Source organism: Bicyclus anynana, chromosome 8 (genome assembly GCF_947172395.1).
Source record: "Bicyclus anynana chromosome 8, ilBicAnyn1.1, whole genome shotgun sequence".
NCBI lineage: Eukaryota > Metazoa > Arthropoda > Insecta > Lepidoptera > Nymphalidae > Bicyclus > Bicyclus anynana.
In genome coordinates this window covers 1,935,551-1,956,048 of record NC_069090.1, presented here as the reverse complement: position 1 = coordinate 1,956,048, position 20,498 = coordinate 1,935,551, and the positions used below count along the sequence as shown (strand labels likewise).

The 20,498-nt window shown below is 37.1% G+C and overlaps 1 protein-coding gene across 1 annotated transcript; it reads left to right on the top strand.

Moving 5' to 3' along the window:
- Positions 1-455: 455 nt before the first annotated feature.
- On the top strand, positions 456-17,511 carry LOC112045136 (putative fatty acyl-CoA reductase CG5065). The gene is made up of 13 exons (XM_052882845.1): positions 456-546; positions 1,870-2,000; positions 2,174-2,261; positions 2,440-2,512; positions 4,086-4,176; positions 6,822-6,967; positions 7,544-7,653; positions 8,166-8,249; positions 9,319-9,427; positions 10,638-10,818; positions 11,565-11,635; positions 12,302-12,562; positions 17,379-17,511. Exons 1-13 carry the CDS (start codon positions 456-458, stop codon positions 17,509-17,511), a joined length of 1,569 nt encoding a protein of 522 aa, XP_052738805.1.
- The last annotated feature ends 2,987 nt before the right edge of the window (positions 17,512-20,498 follow it).

The following is a 20,498-nucleotide window of genomic DNA, read 5'->3' as shown; positions in this document are numbered from 1 at the left end:
TGCATTCGAAGTCCGCCATATTGGATTATGAGTGATGTCACTTAATTTTTTTAGTTACTCTAAGTGAGCTCTTTTATTTAATACGCATACTGTAGGACTACATAAAAAGCTTAGTCAGCCATGTATATGAACACAACTGAAAAGTTGGAGGTGCATGCACCAGACCGGGTTCAAACCCACACCCTCCAGACAGAGGTCATATCCACTGGGCTTTCACTGGACAAATACATAAATGAGAAAAAAATTAAAGAGCTAATATTTGACTTTTCGTCGTGAACTACTGAACTGATTTTCAAAATTATTTCACTAATGGAAAGCTACATTATCAACAAATATCATAGGCTATATCATTTTATCCCCGTATTTCCACAGGGAACAACACCCGGGTTGACACCATGGGAGGTTCTGTTAGTTTTATGATATGAATAAATTATTACAATGTAGGTGATCCAGAAATGACTTTCCTGGAAGACAGAGACCTTCACGATGTTCCTGGTATACCAGAGTATTACAGGGGGAAGACCATTTTCATAACCGGTGGCACAGGTAAGTAACTTCACACATCAACTTCGGCAAGCTACGGGAGTTCGCGCATCGGTGGCACGCAAGGCGGAGCGCTCTGGACCGTTGACCACCGGTCGAAGGTGATGCATGGACCGCGGCGGGCAAGCGGATCTCAACGTCGTGTGTCGTCCAGCCCCAAAAGGGGGAGAGTGAGTATCAAGGGACAAGGAGTGAAAAGAGAAAATAACTTGTAGGGAGTCAAGAAGGCGTCCCGGGAACACGCAAAGAGCAAGTACCGGGTTCGCCCTCCCTCGATTCGGCCCAAATTACCGAGAGGTTGAAAGGGCCATGGGAGGTGGTGGGTTGTCCTTGTTTATACAATAAACATCAAATGCATTAAAGTTAGTGGTTAAAGTGAAAGAAAGATCATTTCTTTTAAATTCATGAGTTTTTTGGCTATTGTCGTAATATCTAAAATTGTAGAAAAAGAGTTTGAGAATCTATGGCTATTTTCACAGTTTAACAATAAAAATATTGGAATATTCTCAACGGCTTGCAATGCTACAATAATATAATTCATTCGATCTTTACGCTAAGTGCAAACCGCCGTCTATTGTGTAGTAGGCAACGGTTCGTCGTCATCGTCATCGCTTTCATCATCGTCATCGCCTTCATCATCGTCATCGTCTTCATCATCGTCATCGTTTTCATCATCGTTATCGTCTTCATCATCGTCATCATGATCGCCGTCACTATCGTCATCGTAAGCGATCGTCATCATCACCATTATCATTATCTTGTAAGGACTACTATCCAGCGGCTCCACGTTACTCGTTTGATGTTGTCGATCTACCTAGTGGGGTCGACCAGCACTGCGCACCTGGGGTCACCATTCCAGCACCTCGGGACTTCAACGTCATTCAGCATTGATCGTTTATTCATCATCATCATCATCATCATCATCATATCAGCCGATGGACGTCCACTGCAAGACATAGGCCTTTTGTAGGGACTTCCAAACATCAAGATACTGAGCCACCTGCATCCAGCGAATCCCTGCGATTAGCTTGATGTCGTCAGTCCACCTGGTGGGGGGTCGGCCAACACTGCCTTACTAGTGCGGGGTCGCCATTCCAGCACTTTGGGACCCCAACGTCCATCGGCTCTTCGAACTATGTGCCCCGCCCATTGCCACTTCAGCTTCGCAACTCGTTGATCTATGTCGGTGACTTTGGTTCTTCTGCGGATCTCCTCATTTCTGATTCGATCACGCAGAGATCGTTTATTAAATTACATTAATATTTTTATTTATAATTAGAGTCAAATATTATGTACAGAAGATGCGTTACTTTGTTTCACTTCCAGGCTTCATGGGGAAAGTGCTAATAGAAAAATTACTGTACTCGTGTACTGATTTGGATAGAATTTATCTGCTGATCAGACCTAAGAAAGGTGTTAAGGCTGAAGATAGGCTGGCTGAACTATATGCATCATCAGTAAGTCGGATACTTTTATGATAGACATATCGACCTAATGTGTATAGTACATTATATTTTCATAAGTATATTTCTGTTTGAACTGAAGAATTAGAAAAACACAGTTTCTATCCTAAAAACTAATATAGAGATAAAACAAAACATTAAAATTTTGTTTAAATTGTTTCTGGCAGTGTTTCGATCGTCTCCGAAAGGAAAAGCCGGGTGTTTTCGAGTCCAAAGTTTACTTCATAGCTGGAGACTGCAGCGAAATGGGACTAGGTAACTATTTAATTTAAATTTTTTTGACATAACTGTTTCTAATAAAGATATACATAATATCAGATGTTTTATGTTACTCGTTACATGGTTTTATTCTGATTTCAAGTGTTTTTGTTGTATAACATATATAATATATAAGTCAGTCCCGTTGTGTATTGACGAATCGTCTTGTTTACAGGTTTATCAGCGGAAGACAGGATATTGTTGATTAATAGAACCAACATTATATACCACGCTGCTGCCAGCGTGCGGTAAGTATGTCTACGCTCATGAGATAGTATACAGGGTGTCCCGTAAATATTACGACATACTTTACAAGGCGATACCTGATATTAAGGCCTACTAAAATAAACAGGACGCCCCGTAAATATTGCAACATACTTTACGAGGTGATAGCTGATATCAATGCCTACTATAATAACGCAATATTATGTTAGTCGAAATTTTACGGTTTTCAAATTATATCGATTTTTATACAAAATACAAAAATCCCTACCTTCAGTGCAGTTGAGTCAAAGCTCAAGTAATTTTTCAGAACTTGATTTTTGAACAGTTCTTTCAAGTAATGAATGTTAAATTTTTTCTACTGTACATAAAGTTTTTTCCAAAACACGAGACTAATTATTTTTTTTATGTTTATCGTTTTTTTTGTATGTACTTTAGACGGTCACATTGGAAAAAATTGTGCTAGGCAAAGTTGTACATCTAACTTAAAAAAGCATGTTCATTTATTAAGGACTCTAAAAATATAAGACATTAGTACTTTATGTTCAAACACTTCGTTACAATTGTTATTTTCGTTTCGAAAGGGGTTTGATTATGTAAAATCCATTACTTATTAAAATTTGTTCCTGTCACTAAAATAACAAAACAATTTACATCGAATCTTAAGATAAACACATAAAATGACAAAAACAACATGGAAAGTGTAGAAAAAAGGCAGGTAGTTGTTTTAAAAAATGTTAGGTTTGCCATATTTTTTACGATTCTAAGATGCCTTACTATAGGTGCGACCCAGCGTCAGTTCTTGAAAATAGCAGTGCATTGCTCTACTGGGACCATAGATTTACGATTCGGTACAAGTACTTATAATTCTATGACTGGGACCGACCAATTATTACTGACAGGTATATTGTTACCAATAGACCTGATATAGTGCTAGTCGATCGGTCAGTGCGTCGTGCAATAATTTTTGATATCACTGTTCCACATGACGATAATCTGGTTAAAGCTGAAAAGGAAAAAATATAAAAATTCTTGGACCTTGCTCACGAGTTTACCTCCATATGGAAAGTTGAGTCAACTGCTATTGTTCCGATAGTTGTTACAGTCAAATGGTTTTATAGCGAAAAGCTTCGACCAACGCCTTAAGAAGCTTTCGCTTAACAGTTGGATCAAGAGTCGGATACAGAACGCAGTTATTATTGAGACGGCGCGTATTGTGAGGAGGTTCCTCACTCTGAGGCCCTGACCACCGGTTGCTTGGGGCATTCAAATGTCCCGCAGCGGGAGGGTTAAATTTTTTATAAGTTTTTAATATTATATTTGTCGTAAAAATCGTAGAGTCATTAATAAAAATATGGACAGAACCGCTGACCTAACCTTGGTCATCGGCTCTGCCAATTACATTCAGTGAGCCAAGCTTCCCCGGCGACATATTGTATATTTTGTATGTATAACATTGTTAAAAAATTAAAAAAAGGAGTTATAAATAAATGAGAGATGAAAAAATGCAATAAAGACTTATGCTATTCTATTCTATTTCATCGTAGTCGACCGTAAGCGTATTGACCATAAAAAGGTGATCACTTATTTGTTTTTTAGATTCGACGATCTATTGAAAGTGTCAGTGAAACTCAATCTCCGAGGCGCCATAGAGTTAATCGAATTAGCTAAAGAAATGCAACATTTAGAGGTAACCTTATTAAAATCTGTAATATGGTCGTTAACGTTATAGGCGTTAATACTACAAATATTCATTATATTTTGTTCAATATGGTTTTCTGCTTATCTTGCAACCAGTAGACAAATTATTAGTATGAGATCTGGATTTTATACTTACTTACTTACCCTCATAACTTATTTATTTGGACTATGAAATAGATGATAGACATATTCACATTGACACATTGCCCAGTATAATTACTAAACAATAAATTTTATTTATTTCCCTCATTGGTTAATTAAAAAAATCCTAAAATAGTTAAAAGGATATCCCAACAGAATTGGAAACGTAAAGGCTGCCTCCTTTCACACTGCAACACTGTGGGGTTGCCATTATTTAAATACACTCAGTTATTTAGTCTATTTATGCTTAATTTAATTGTATTAAGTTATCTTTGATCTAGTTCATGGTTTCCTAGATTTTGTATTAAAAATGTGTCGGGCTGCAATTTAATTGAACCTATTTGCAAAATAAACAACCTAAATGTACGTCACTGTGAATATCTGTCGTTCATTCCTTATCACAATTTTTTTTTATTCTTTACAAGTTGCTCTTGACTAAAATCTCACCTGATGGTAAGTGATAATGTAGTCTAAGATGGAAGCAGGCTAACTTGTTAGGAGGAGGATGAAAATCCACACCCCTTTTCGGTTTCTACACGCTAAACGCTAAATCGCTTGGCGGTACGTCTTTGCCGGTAGGGTGGTAACTAGCCACGGCCAAAGCCTCGCACCAACCAGACCTGGACCAATTAAGTAAATCTCAATCGGCCCAGCCGGGGATTGAACCCAGGACCTCCGTCTTGTAAATCCACCACTGCGCCACGGAGGTCGTCTAAATAAATAACATGAGGGTATAGTTTCTAATGCTGGACTATTTAAAGAAAGAAAGAAGAAAGAAAGAAAATAAGTTTATTCACTTTTTAGTGTCACAAACAGTACATCCTATCTTAGATATTACATGACTGTCTGTGACACCAAACAGAAAGGGTTTACAGCTCAGCATTAGCCGTTCATCGCAGGAAAGCAATGCGCAGCGCTGATTTTCAGCTGAGACCCGGGTGACGTCACAGTCAGTTATAATTATAAACTAAACATCTAATCAAAATACTTTAAATACATCCAAAATAAAAATTCATACAATAAGACACAAAATTAAAAAAAAAAACAAAAACAAAAAACCTTGATAAGAGCGTATAAATAAAATGATAATAACATAAAGATAAATGCCAACATACAATAATTAATATTACATATATATATACATATAATATATATAAATAGAAATATGAATACTTATACCAATTAATAGACTGTACCTAAATGTGTTATTTGCATCTAAAGTTCCCATTAAATAATTGATGCCTCCACTGCATAATCTTCTAACTCTTTTTGTCTATATAACATGAACTTCTTCAATTTCTGAGAGAAGCTAAATTTGGATTGAGAGTCGCGAATAGGTGGCGGAATGTTGTTCCAGCATCGAGTGGCGGCATATTTAAAACTGCCCCTAAAAGCCGCAGAACAATGTCGCTTTTTTGCGCACCTATACTGTTCTTTACAATCGCATACCCTCACTAGCTTCTCAAAAAGATATGATGGCCTACAATCCTTGAAAAGACCAAATAATAAGGAAGCAAGATGTAGCTTTCTCCTGGAACACATCTTTAGCGAACCATGTTGGTTTAAAAATGGAGAAACATGTGTTCTAGGGGGAATTGAAAAACAGTAACGTGCACACGCATTTTGTACCCGCTGAATGAGCTTGCTCGGTATTTGACCATTTTATAGAGTATACTGTTTTATAGCAGTAGCTATCATCATTATCAAACCATATTCGGCTCAATGCTCAGCTTGAGTCTCCATTTCATTAGGCCACCACGCTGGCCCAATGCAGTAGCTAAGGCTTCACCATATTTTCTGGTTATTTGTATCATCATCTTCAGACTATAATTAGATTAGTGCCAGTAGTTTAAGTCATCACTTCACTAATATTATAAATGCGAAAGTAACTCTGTCTGTCTGTTACCTTTTCATGGCTAAACGGCTGAACCGATCAAGATGAATTTTGGTATGATCGCAAATGGGACCTTGGAGCAAAACATAGGATACTTTTTGACCCTAAAATAAAAATAGAAGGGGGTGAAATAGGGGTTGGAAGTTTGTATGGACAGTCCTTCATTTTTAGAGTAACTCTTTTAATTGTTTATCCTACTAATATTATAAACGCGAAAGTTTGTATGGATGTTTGTTACTGTTAAACACCGAAACTACTAAACCGATTTAGTTGAAATTTGGAATGGAAATAGATATTACTCTGGTTTAACACATAAATTACTTTTTATCCCGGAAAAGTCCATGGCTCCCGAGGGATTTGTGAAAAACTAAATTTCACGCGGACGAAGTCGCAGGTGTTTTCTAGTCTTCTTATAAATGATCTCAATTGGGCCTAGAGTAGAGAAAATCTGCTCATTTTAACTGTATAACCCCAGTTAACAGCCAGTTGGCAATAATTGGATGTTTCTAGTAAAATATCAAAATGATGCGATAGTCTACAAGCGTTTTAGTCATCAATTCGTCGATAACTTACTAATATTCATTGAGATGTATTTTTAGAGTTTAGTCCACATATCGACGTCATACTGCAATACTAACCGCGACATCGTGGAAGAGGTTATATACCCCCCTCACGCTGACTGGAGAGAGATGCTGGAGATTTGTGAGAACATAGATGACCATACTCTGAACATTCTGACTGCCAAGTGAGTACAGTATCCCATCGGTTATAGTTTGTTTTTTTTTACATTTTATGGCAAAGCTAAAAGGAAAGGTAATGATTTTAGCAAACTTCTGAACCGATTTTAATAAATAGGATGTCAAAAGATTCGTAATAATAACTCCGGGTAGCGAAAGAAAGAAATTAAACTGATATAATCCACGACCATGGCTCTACCTTAGCATTTTTGAATCCGGGCATTTCTCGATTTCTATCTGAATTATTTTCTTGTTTTAACCTTTTTAGGACCCTTTTTATAGTTTAGTTTGTTTTTTTTTAATTTCGCAAATATACCTACGTGGATTTTCGCGGAATAAAAAAATTCCCTATGTTCTGCTCAATGTTGATTAACTTAGTGATTTCGCTATGAAAAAGAATTTTTTTTTATATGGAATAATCTAATAAATAAATAAGTGTCCTGGCAATATCCAAAATCATTATGAACATGCTTTTCGAAACAAAATTGTGAACTGAATGCGATCCTCGTAGTACGCACATTCAACTCCTCTCAGCGCTTGGTCTATTAGATGTGAGAGGTTATGGAAATATTTCCTCATTGCAGATACTTGGGAGAAATGCCAAACACATATTCATTCGTTAAACAATTGGCTGAGAACATGATATTTGAACAAAAAGGACATCTCCCTGTAGTCATAATTAGACCGTCTGTTGGTAAGTATTTTTCACTAATCTTGCTCCACACCGGGGCTAAAAAAGCATTTCAGCCTCTAAGGGCTAAAGTAATTAGCGTTCTTGTCTGTGGAATGCGTATATTTTTATCTGATTATTATTGAGTTGCGAACTGCGTCGCCAAAAAGAATTTTAACATTAAATACTGTACTGAATTATTTTATTTTCTCGCAATCATAGTGAAAAGTATAGAGTAACACGCGGGGCTACAACCATTATAAGCTCGGTTTCTATTTAGCGGCCCTCGCCTTACGGCTCGTGCTCTAAAAATACCTCGTATGTAATGAGTCTTTTTAGCCCCTTGTATAACAATCTACTATTTTTACTATTTAACCATTGGTCAAATAGTAAAAATACACCTATAGATATAGTTTTTGGCAAATCGATTTTGCTTTGCGCGTAGAATAGCCTTCTTTCAGTTTTTCATTGCTTGAAAAGTGCTTGCTTGCCTTACTAAGCCTACTTTTAATAAATGAATTTTAATTTTGATTCAGTTATATCAACCTACCGTGAACCGATGCCAGGGTGGGTCGATAACTTTAACGGGCCAGTTGGAATTATGGTCGCTTCTGGAAAAGGTAATTTATTTCTGAATTATGGTCATAGTAAACGTATCAGCTCGGAACAGGATCAACACTGTATCACTTGAGCCTTCCAGTATTCTTTGAATGACACTACACTACAGAGCACTTGGACTTCAACATTAATTATCATTAACAGCCGATGGACATCCACTACTGGGCAAAGACCTCTTGCATGAACATCCAAATACAAGTTGGTGCGAGCCGCCAGCAACGACGTCCAAATTTCTCAGTGCCTGAAGACTTTCGTCTTCATAATTTAGACATATGTCGTGGAGTTTCCCGAACCCTGCCCAGCCATGCTGCATTCGGCGGTTCACCTCTTTCTCGAAACTGGAATAAGAAGAAGAAGAAATACTTCATTGCACACAAAAATATAAAAAACAATAAAAAGAAGATTTAAAAATGAATAATTTAATCTGACAACTAGCATGCAAATTCGACCTTGTTGTAATAATAAGCCTCCACTAGAAAACCCCTGATGATCTTATTTACATACTCATACTAAATTACAACTTTCTAGTATTAATAGTTTCTGAGCTAAACCGTGGACGGACAGACGGGCGGGAAAACAACTTTTTTAATAACTGTTTGCCTTTTTACTACACTTTCCATGTTGTTTTTGTCATTTCAACTGATTATCTTATGATTCAAAGTAAATTCTTTTGTTTGTTCTAATCGTTATTTTAGTAGACCTCGATGTCAGCTATCACCTTGTAAGTTCGTCGTAATATTTACAGGACACCCTGTATAGCCTTATCAGCTGATAGATGTCCACTGCTGGACATACGCCTCTTGCATGGACCTCCAAGCACAATGGTCTCAAGCCGCCAGCATCCAGCGGCTCACTGCAACCCGCTTGATATCCTCGATCCACCTAGTGGGGGGTCGACCAACACTGCCCTTTACAGTGTGAGGTCGCGATTCCAGCACCTTGGGACTCCAACGTCCATCGACTCTTCGAAGTATGTGGCCTGCCCATTGCCACTTCAGCTTCGCGACTCGCTGAGCTATGTCCTATTCTCATTTACACTATGTATATTTAAATTAATTTTATATTCTTTAGGTATACTTCGCACTTTGTACGCCAGTGTCGACAATTCATTAGACTATATCCCAGTGGACATAGCTATCAAGAGTATTATAGTAGCATCATGGATTAGAGGAACCAAAAAGTAAATCAATTATTTTAATAAACATTTACAAGCATTCATTTTAGTTTACCGTATGTGTGGGACGAGTATCGTCACATAGCGGACGGTGCGGACTTGGGCCGTTTTAGAGTCATAGCACACATATCAACTTAAGTCGTCCGGTCGTACTTAAACTAATCGGAATCGTAACGGAATCGGCTCGCCTCGGGCACAGTATACATAATTTACTCTGCCTCGGGACAAGCTTACGGCTCGTCGTTCGAGCGCCTCTCGTCGTTCGTTCGAACTCTCCAGCACAATTGCTCCTCTTGACCCTCCCGCGTATCGTGTCGCCGTAAACTTGCAGCAAAAGGCCCATTCATCAGGCAACGAATCGAAACACCGTGTAGGAATCCGACATAACTTTCTTGCCTCTCTTTTTTTATGCAATATAGGCCAGCGCTTCACTACAATTAAGCCTGATGGTAAGCATTAATGCGGTCTAAGTTAGAGCGCGCTTACCTAGAAGATGGCTATTCACTCTTGCTTTGGAGGTGTACTCCGTAGTAAAAATAAAATAAAACAGTAGCGTATGACTAAAGGTATCATCCGAACATTACGCTGTAGGTAGTTGGATTAATAATAGTACATTATGATATAATTTTCAATATGATTTGATTGATTTGATTTGATTTCAAAGCGCACGTATGTCATACGACGTTTTATAACACATTTGCGAGGAAACACACTTTCTAAAAATTAATTTGCATCTTTGCCTGTTTTCCTTAAGATGACATTTTGATAAGCTTGTCATTTTTGCACAGATAACGAAGTGCGCACACATCGTTTGATTTTTTTAGGCAAATGCACAAAAAACTGCCAATATTACTAATAAAGTAAATATAATATTTTTGTGATTCTGGTACAGATAAATGGTTGACAGTTATTGTCTAAATTATTAAAACTAAAGAATTAAACGTTTTTTTATTATATTTTATCTCACAAAGTCAATTTTATTCATAAAATGTTGAGCACTTTTCTGACATAAAAACTCTTAACGAAGATTTAAAAAAGTACCGTTCATTTTTAGACGGATGATAAAGGTTTTATATGTGCATGTGCGTACGGCATATGTACGTTTTATTTTACATTACTTGAGAGATATATATATATTACGATATTGAAATTGGTGAAATAAGCGATACTTTACGAACAAATGTGTTTCAAATCATTTATTCTAATACATTTTCAGAGTGGAACCAACAGATGACATTCCTATCTACAACACGTGTAACAACGACATGGCATACTCCTTGTCTGTGAAAGATATAATAAAGCATGGTCATGAACATACCAAGGAATCGCCTCTTGATAATATGGTTTGGAGCGTTGGTGTTACCATCGTACCTAATAAATCTTTACATTATATAACGGTACGTAATTATGGACTTCATAAGAAGGCACAAATCATTCAACTAGCGGGGATGGAGGTATGCTCGGAGTATATAGCTCTTCTTGATTGAATCAGAAATGAGATCCGCAGAAGAACTAATTTACTGACTTTTTAATTGATTTTTATTAACTGACTTAGTTATAGCTCAACGAACATGAAAGGTGTAATCTAGAACTTGGTTTTGAAAAAAGATATTCTCGTCATCACCACCATTCACTGCAGCCTATTGCTTGGACTTCCAACTCCATGGGTCTCCTGCCAACATCCAGCGAGAGTCCGCTAATGAAATGATAACAAAAAAAAAAGTTCATTTTATATTTTTAATTAAATGGATTTTATTTTTTTATGGAATGACGGCCTCCGTGGCGCAGTGGTATGCGCGGTGGATTTACAAGACGGAGGTCCTAGGTTCGATCCCAGGCTGGGCCGATTGAGATTTTCTTAATTGGTCCAGGTCTGGCTGGTGGGAGGCTGTCGCCGTGGCTAGTTACCACCCTGCCGGCAAAGACGTACCGCCAAGCGATTTAGCGTTCCGGTACGATGCCGTCTAGAAACCGAAAGGGGTGTGGATTTTCATCCTCCTCTCCGTGTCAGCACGTCTCTTCGTGCACGCTTGCTCCTCTCTACACTCCGTAGCCGAGTCGACGCTTGGTTGACGGCGAAGCGATACGGCTACGATTTCTTTCCGAATTGATATGTGCGATATAACCTTTATTTATTTTTCAGGTGATATTACTACATCTGTTACCCGCTATTTTGCTCGACACATTGTTACGGTTGGCCGGAAAAAAACCAATGTATGTATTGTAATGTGCAACAAAGACCCTCAAGAGGCGTAAATACATCAATCTCGTCGGAGATTACGTATTTGAGCCGTTTTTTTTTTTTTTTTTTTATTCTTTACAAGTTAGCCCTTGACTACAATCTCACCTGATGGTAAGTGATGATGCAGTCTAAGATGGAAGTGGGCTACTTGTTAGGAGGAGGATGAATGAGGAGGCCGCTTGCGGTCGAAACACTATAAGTTTGGCAAATTCGTTCGTACCAGTCCCGATGGTCCGCGTGGGCCGGGAGGAATCCTTCCCCTCTCGTCGCCCGTATATCATGGGAGTGTCATCGACGAACTTGCCAAGCCAAGGGTCCGTGGGGTCCGAGTAGGTTCGTTTCCCTTATATTCAGGTCAGAGAATATTTGTATTGCCACACTATATGGCAATACTGGGCACCAATGAATATCGATTCGGACGAACTCCACAACGCTTAAGTCGTTATGTATAATTTAAATTTAGTTTGTTTGTCTTTTTTTATCTTTATATTAGGTAATTTATTTATTAGGTTTAAGTAGTGAATTTAAATAGAAAGTTTTATTATTATTTTAAAATAAACTTGTATATGTATAATTGCTAAATACATCATCAAACAAAGTGTTAGCAAGGTAGTAAACCTTGCTAAATGTATTTTTAGGTTGTTAAAAATCCAACGTCGCATATATATCAGTAACATGGTCTTATCACTGTACCTAACCAAACAGTGGACATTCTCCATCACGAACTTTCTGCATCTTCGGACAAAGATAAAGGAGGAAGACAAAGAACACTTTTACTATGTGATGGAAGGAGTTGACGTAGAGAACGACTTCTTCCTCAACTGCATTATTGGTTGTAGAAAATATTTACTGAAGGAGAAGGAGGAAGATCTACCTAAAGCCAAAACACATTACACGAGGTATGCATTAAATTTTTACATATTAATTCATCATCATTAACACTCATATTCGGTTCACTGTTGAGCACGAGTTTCCTTTCATAATGAGAGTGGTTAGGCCTTAGTCCACAACGCTGGCGCAATGCGGATTGGCAGACTTCACACAAGTAGACAATTAAGAAAATTCTCAGTTATGCAGGTTTCCTCACGATATTTTTCCGTCACCGTTTGAGACACGTGATATTTAATTTCTTAAAATGCACACAGCTGAAAAGTAGGAGGTGCATGCCCTGGACCGGATTTGAATCTACGCCCTCTGAATATTCCACTGGATATCCGCTATCACGTTTCTCAACATACTCATTACTCATATGAATTGTTTCGTTGGTCCAGAGTCTTCGTGTCTTCGGATTAAGAGGTTCTGGGGTCGAGATCCGGATTCGGTTAAAAAATACTGAATTACTGAAATTCAATTCAATAAAAATTCCCAGCTTTGGGATAGGAAGTTGGTGATTTTACACCTTTGTTTCGCATAAACGCGAAAGTTTGTGTGGGTGTTTGTTTGAACCAGGGCCGGACCGTCCATACGGCGAACGGAGCGGTCGCTCCAGGCGCCAAATCCTAGGGGGCGCCGAAATGGTAAAGACAAGATCGAAAATAAAATTTATTTCTTTTCGATCGTCTATATTTAAAGCGACGTGCGCGAATTTACTTCTAATAGAGGCGTCTTTCTTTACCTATGGTGCAGGGAGTGCGTTGATTTTAACCCGGGTATATACAGGTAATAGATGGCGCTAGGGTGATGATTGTACCCGGGCGCTGCGTGAGCTAGAGAGTCTTTACTTATAGTGCAGGGGGTGCGTTACACCCGGGTGTCGCGATCTCAGGGGCGCCCAAGCGCCACTCGCCGCGCGGGTTTTATAGGTACTAGGGGGCGCTACGGTGATGATTGCACCCGGGCGCTACGTGAGCTAGAGTCTTTACCTGTAGTGCATGAGGTGCGTTACACCCGGGTGCCGCAATCTCAGGGGCGCCCAAGCGCCACTCGCCGCGCGGGTTCTATAGGTACTAGGGGGCGCTAGGGTGATGATTGCACCCGGGCACTACGTGATCGAGAGACGGTATTGTGCCTGATTTTCAATTGGCCTGAGTATGGTCAAAATATTCGCGTTCCATAAGTTCGTAGCCTAAGTAAACCAGGAAACTACAAAGCTATAATTTTTTAGTTAATTTATTTTTCAACTTTATTTAGAGCTCAATACACTTATTTTGTTGGCCTGGAAACATTTCTATACCAGCTATTTTTTTTCTTTAAACTCTTAGAAAATGCATAGACCACTTTCATAAAAATTTTGAACTCGATAAGTGGTTTTTCTAGCTTCGGAAATAGATAAAAGTCTGATGGAGACGAGACTAGATCATATGAATATGGTGGTGAGGTAAGAATTCTAAATGATACTGATGAATTTCTGCTATGCTTTTAACAAACGTTAGAAACTCGCAAATTATCCTGATGAAACAAAACTTTTCTTCTCAATGATCATGGCCATTTTTCTTTAATTTGTACTCTGAAACATCGCAGCAGATTTCACTATTAAGCAGAGTTTATATTTACGCCTTTTTTTTAGTAATCCACCGTAATTACATCCCGCGAATCTCAAAAAACTAAGGCCATTTTTGCAACACGCAAAACCGTTTCTGCCTTTTTGGAACATTGGATCCTGGTCGTGTCCACTTTTTAGACTGTACTTTTGTTTCTGGAGTTAAAGTAATATACTCAGGTTTTAACCATGGTCACAAAACATACAAAAAAGTATCTGCCTCAAACAACTCCAAGCAGTTGCGAAAATTCGTCAGTCGATCGCGTATTTGTTCAACTCAAAGAAGCCAAGGCGATTATGTGATGTTTGCCTTCTGTTCAGATGCCAATAGTGTCAGCTATCTTCCTAAAAGTCAATCTATCTATCTATCTATCTTCTATCTATCTATACTATAATAAAAGAGTAGAAATCGAGTGTCTGTACTTTGCCAAAATTTAACTAAAATCAAGTTAGGGCAATTAGAAATGAGCAATTGAATACGAAAACATTTTTTTTAATTATCTTGTCTGTCTGTCTGTCTGTCTGTCCTTCTGTCTGTATGTTCGCGCTATTCTCTGGTTCTACTGGACGGATTTTGATGCGGATTTCACAAATAGATTAAGCATAGTCCAGGGCAACATATAGGCTTTGTTTCATTAAGATCGGATATATAGCAAAAAACGCGAACTTTATTCTACACCGGCCTTCGGCCGGGGGCTTGTACTATTGCTTCCGACTGTGACTATGGCTGGGCATTTTACCCAGGCGCAAAAAACGCACGGCCTTCGGCCGCGAACTTTATTCTGTACCGGCCTTCGACCAGGGGTTTGTAATAGGGCTTCCGACTGTGATTATGGCTGGGCTTTTACCTAAGCGCAAAAAACTTTATAATATACTACTATATCATAAAAAAATTTTCATTAAATTAAAAGCGAAACATAACATCGTATGTGCTATCTTCTGATCAGTTTGAAGGCGGTACCAAGTTAGTGCTGTGTTAATTAAAGCCGTATCTGAAAGAAGTGTCTGAAAATCCAGTTAAAATCTTTATGATTTAAACGGCTTGAATCGAATCGAAATCGAACGGTCAAATTGAGAAACCTCCTCCTTTTTTTGAAATCGGTTAAAAATGTATGACATTCCGATATACGTTAGGCTACGAACTTTTCAAACGTTGTTGAAATGTTAGGAGCAAACAGGAAAGGCGCCATAATTGGATCTCGCTCCATTCTAAAATTTACCTCGGTCCGGCGCTGGTTTGAACGTTTGTTACTCTTTCACGTCGCGACTACTAAACCGAATTAACTGAAATTTGAAATAGACTATAGAATATAAAAAACGCACATTCAACTCAAACAGTCCAGTATTCTTTGCTTACTCGTAATAATACATTATGAGGTAAGTTCAAAATGACAGCCGAGGCGATATTGCAGCTCGAGCAGAAGGCGAGAGCTATTGTAAGGAAGCAGAGGCTGTAATTATCAAAGCGCACGTATGTCATACGACGTTTTATAACACATTTGCGAGGAAACACACTTTAAATACACTATATGAAAATTAATTTGCATCTTTGTCCGTTTTCCTTATGATGACATTTTGATACGCTTGTCATTTTTGCACAGTTAACGAAGTGCACACTAGCACTAGCGTTTGTTTTTTTTTAGACAAATGCACCAAAGTATTACTAATAAAGTAAATTAATATTTTTGTGTATTTGATACGATGAATGTTTTTTTTATTACATTTTATCTCAAAAAGTTAATTTTATTCATAAAATGTTAAGCACTTTTCTGACATAAAAACTCTTTGCCAAGATTTATAAAAATACCGTTCGTTATTAGACGGATGATAAAGGTTTTATATTACATTACGGCACATATGCATTTTACTTTACATTACGGCACAAGTGCGTATTGAGATACATTACGATATAGAAATTGGTGAAATAAGTGATACTTTACGAACAAATGTGTTATAAAACTCTTTTATCTAATCTCGCGTCATATATATTTTTTAATTTCCAATTATGAAATTAAAAAATATATAATAATGGCATTGATTATTCACATGCATACTGTAATAAATTAAAAAAATACATTATAACATTGCTCTTTGTATGGAAGTACACACTCACACTCTGGGTTCTTGGTTTTTTGTGCAGCTCTGGGTTCTTGATTTTTTAACAATGTTTTGTTTAACTTTTAAATTGGTATATTTTAGTTAAATAATTAAATTAAAATTAATTAATTAATTAATTAAAAATTTGGACAGTACAGTTATTTAAACTGTGATGCAAACATGAGTATGAAGACATGGCTGTACGGGTGTCATCTTTGCCTGTTGGTATACACTTAAAAAATATTGTATTTCGTAATATAATTTTGGTTCCACTCAAATTACATTATGGATTTAATTACAAATTTATATTTTAAGTGCATTTTATAGCTTTATTTTTAGCAAAATCTCTGACTCGAGCTCTGCTATGAAACAAACTCTCCCGCATATATTGGAAAGTGCTACCAATACAAACACCAATCCTTAGTCGCGGAAAATGTAGCAGTATATAATTTTGATATATTCCTATTTCATGAGAATAGATAAAGTAGAGTATGTAACCTGCATAAATTGGCATTAAAGCATTCGTGTCTCTATTATAAAATTCACTTCGTTCGTTTTATAAAATGCAACTCCTGCTTTAATGACCGTCATATGCAACCGTTTCATAATCTATTTTACTCTTAGAGTTGGTATATTGTATGCTATGACCCTAAGATTTAAATTATTTATTTATTTGGTCCACCAGTGACTGTTGCAGCATTTACACAAATACAATCTAAAAAAAACACAAACACAAGGCTCTGCACAATCAAATGTAGGTAGACACTGCATGCACATTTCCGTAATATTCAAATAAATTGACGATTACATTCATTAATCAGTTTACATAAGAAAAAAAATACATTTTACAGTAACAAGAAAAGGAAACAATTTACAACTACTATTTGAATACACTATATAATACAAAAAATAAAATGGAATTGGTAAAAACAAAAAGAAAAATTAGTTTAGCAAATCTAGTAAAACTAACTTGCGATATGTCCTTGGTGAGTCTTTGTGGATATCTATAGACCGACTAAGTGCGTTATATAATTTACATAGCCTGGGCATAGTAGAATAGGCGCCAAATACATTATGATCGAATTTTGTTCACTCAGAGACCATGACTTACAGTTAATATGTTTCTCATTTTCTTTCAGAATCACTCTTTTGGCGAATGTGGTGAAATATCTGTTCTACGGCTGGCTGCTCTGGTGGTTTATGCACACTGGTTTTATGCGCAATATCTTATTAACGATAAATAATAATTATGTCAAAATGTATGATTTATAAAATCCATTAAATGCAATCACAAAGATTTTTCATTAGTATTGTTTTATTTAATTCAATCATCAATTTTTAGCACTACATATCCTACTAATATTATAAACGTGAAAGTTTGTTTGGATGTTTGTTACTTTTTAACGCCGCAACTAATTAATCGATTTGGCTAAAATAAAAAACGAAGACAGGTAATACCCTGTATTAACACTTAAGCTACTTTTCATCCTGGAAAATTTCATGGTTCCCGCGGGATTTGTGAAAAGTGAATCCCACGTGGACGAAGGCGCGTCCGCGACTTCGTTTTCCGCGATTTTTTTTATTAATCCGAACAAGTAGTGTGTGTAAGTGGATCGACACGTACTTGCTTATAATTTAAATCAATCATTGAAATTTCCATCTGTCTATGTGTCTGTATTTTATTTGTCTGTTTGTCAGGCCTAATCTCTGGAATGGCTGTACCGCCTTTCATTGGTAGATATAAAAAACATGTAGGCTGCTTTTGATGCCGGAATTAAACTTAATTAAACGCGGACAAAGCCGCTGGCGTCCGCTGGTATAAAAAAGTATGCAAAAAAAAATTACAGCCGACTTCAAAACATAAACTTAGCCATGGAACTAAAAAGTGAAAAATAATTTAATGTTTTCTACCTACTGATCACTTTCAAAGAAATGCCCGTCCCCGTGAAACTACGCGGGTAAAACTGCGGGTTGTCGGCTAGTAATTAATATAAAAATAATATCACCCCTATTTTCCTACGCTTAGGGTAAAAACTTTGGCGTGTCATCCTAGATGTTGTCTCTCATATGGAAGCCTGAAGTTTTTTTGATAAAATAAATACAATAAAACGAAACAGATATTTCATTTATCACAACATTGAAGCCCTGAATAAGTATAATAATTAAGACTGATTACGACAGTGCAGGTTAAAGATTATACCTAAATAAGGCGCTACGTGTTCTAGTCATGTTATTTCTAATACATGCGCCGGAAACCCGCGTCTTTGTCACTTTGCCATGTTTCTGCTTTATTAGCGATCGTCTTACTTTTCGTGTTGGATTTAAAAGTGTCAATTGAAGTCGTTACAGATCTCTCATAATATTCTATTCAGTTTTGAGCATCTCGTAATAAATAACACCCTGAAGCCCGCGTTTAACGCCGTGACGTCATCGTCCGACATTTACTCAGTCGGTATATGCAATTTCGTACTTCTGCCTTACCTACTAACGGTTGCCTATATATATTTTATATATATTTTATATATATTGTTGATAAACTTTTTTTGTGATAAAGCCCATTTATCGAAGAAGGTTATAAGCTACAGAACATCACGCTACGACCAATAGGAGCTAAGCACCGATCAAAAATGTGGCGAAAACGAGGAAAATAATGTTCGGACGTCGGCTAGTCTTCCTAATAATTGTGTAAATGCTAAAGGTCATTCTCACGAAATTTCGAAAACCTTTTGACATACAAAAATAAAATTTGGCAAGGAGGTAGTCTATAGTTAGTAGGTAATGCAATTTAATTACGAACGGCGAGAACTATCATTGAGAAAAGACGTGCGTGAAAATACGCGGAAAAAATTATTTTATGTAATGATAAACGCCTATTGGTGAAAGAATTATAAATCGGTTTAATATATCCACAGATTACAAACTCACAAACTTTACCTCTTTATATTGTTAGTATATAGACTACATCATTAACCCAGACTGGTTGATATTTAAATGGTTAGGTGTAGTCTAAATTTTGATATCGGTAGTGTAAGTATTGCTAGTCATGTCCTAATAGGTATTTTAACGTGTAGTCATGTTCTAATAGGTATTTTATTATTATTAAGGCGAAAATTTTGTATGTTTGTACCTTTACAACGTAGCTTACAAAAGCGATTTGGCTGAAATTTAAAATGGAGATATATTAAACCCTAGACTAACACAGACTACTTCACCTGTGGAATGTGCGAATAAAAGATTAGTTAAAAATAAAACAAGAATTAAAAAAATCACATAAATTAAATAGGGGTTGATATTTTAATGAAAAACTGTCATTTATCAAATAAGAATCATTTGATGAAAAATAGTGCAGTCAAGGTTATTTCGTTGAAATAACTATTTTAGATAATCATTAAAACGAAATGAAAACCGATGTAGTGACTTTCAGCAGACTCAGAAGTAATTACAAAAGAAAACTAATGTCAAAAAAGGTTCACAACATTCGTCAGGACAACTTAATTAACAAATCAAACTGTAACCAAAATAACACCCTAGAATGACAGAGAATGACCTTGAGTGAAGTCACGCACTTGTGAACGTTTTGTGTAGGCTTAAAGGCGCCTTTGACTGTTAACAAACACTCCCCTTTTCCACTCAAGTCACTCTCCCCGCCTATCCCAAGTATTAGTATTAGAATTACACAACAAGAGATGTGGACGGCTCGAACGCCACTGTACCGCAAGTCGTTGCAACGCGGCGATAACGTGACTCATTAAGTGGTATACCGAGATAAATAATAGGCCTGCTGATGTCAGTATGACCCTCTTACACATCGTAACTTATCGCGATGGCTCAGTATATTTTGGCTGGTGTGAGGTTTTGGCCGTGGCTAGTTTACCTTACCGGCAAAGACGCGATTTAGCGTTCCAACACGATGTCGTGTAGAAACCAAAACGGTTCTGGATTTTCATCCTACTCCCAACAAGTTCCATCCCGGAAGCCCGCTTCCATCCTTAGATTGCATCATCACTTACCATTAAGTGAGATTGTAGGCAAAGGCTAACTAAACAAATATATTTTATAAACATAAAAGGTAGGTAGGTACCAGAAATTCTTTATTACGGAAAGCTATTACGGAAAGTTGCACTTACATGTTGCTTGCAAATTATGAGTTAAATTCCATTTACGTCACGTTGAGTAAACAAAGCCAACAATGTGTAAAAAAATGTGGAATTATTTCTAATTAAGTGCTCCTACTAATTTAAGTAATTTATTTAAATGAC

Coding starts and splice junctions, on each gene's coding strand:
- LOC112045136 (XM_052882845.1), top strand. CDS start 456: ATGACTTTCCTGGAAGACAGAGACCTTCACGATGTTCCTGGTATACCA. Junction 9,428..10,637: donor TGGATTAGAGGAACCAAAAA/GTAAATCAATTA, acceptor ATACATTTTCAG/AGTGGAACCAACAGATGACA. Junction 12,563..17,378: donor GCCAAAACACATTACACGAG/GTATGCATTAAA, acceptor ATTTTCTTTCAG/AATCACTCTTTTGGCGAATG.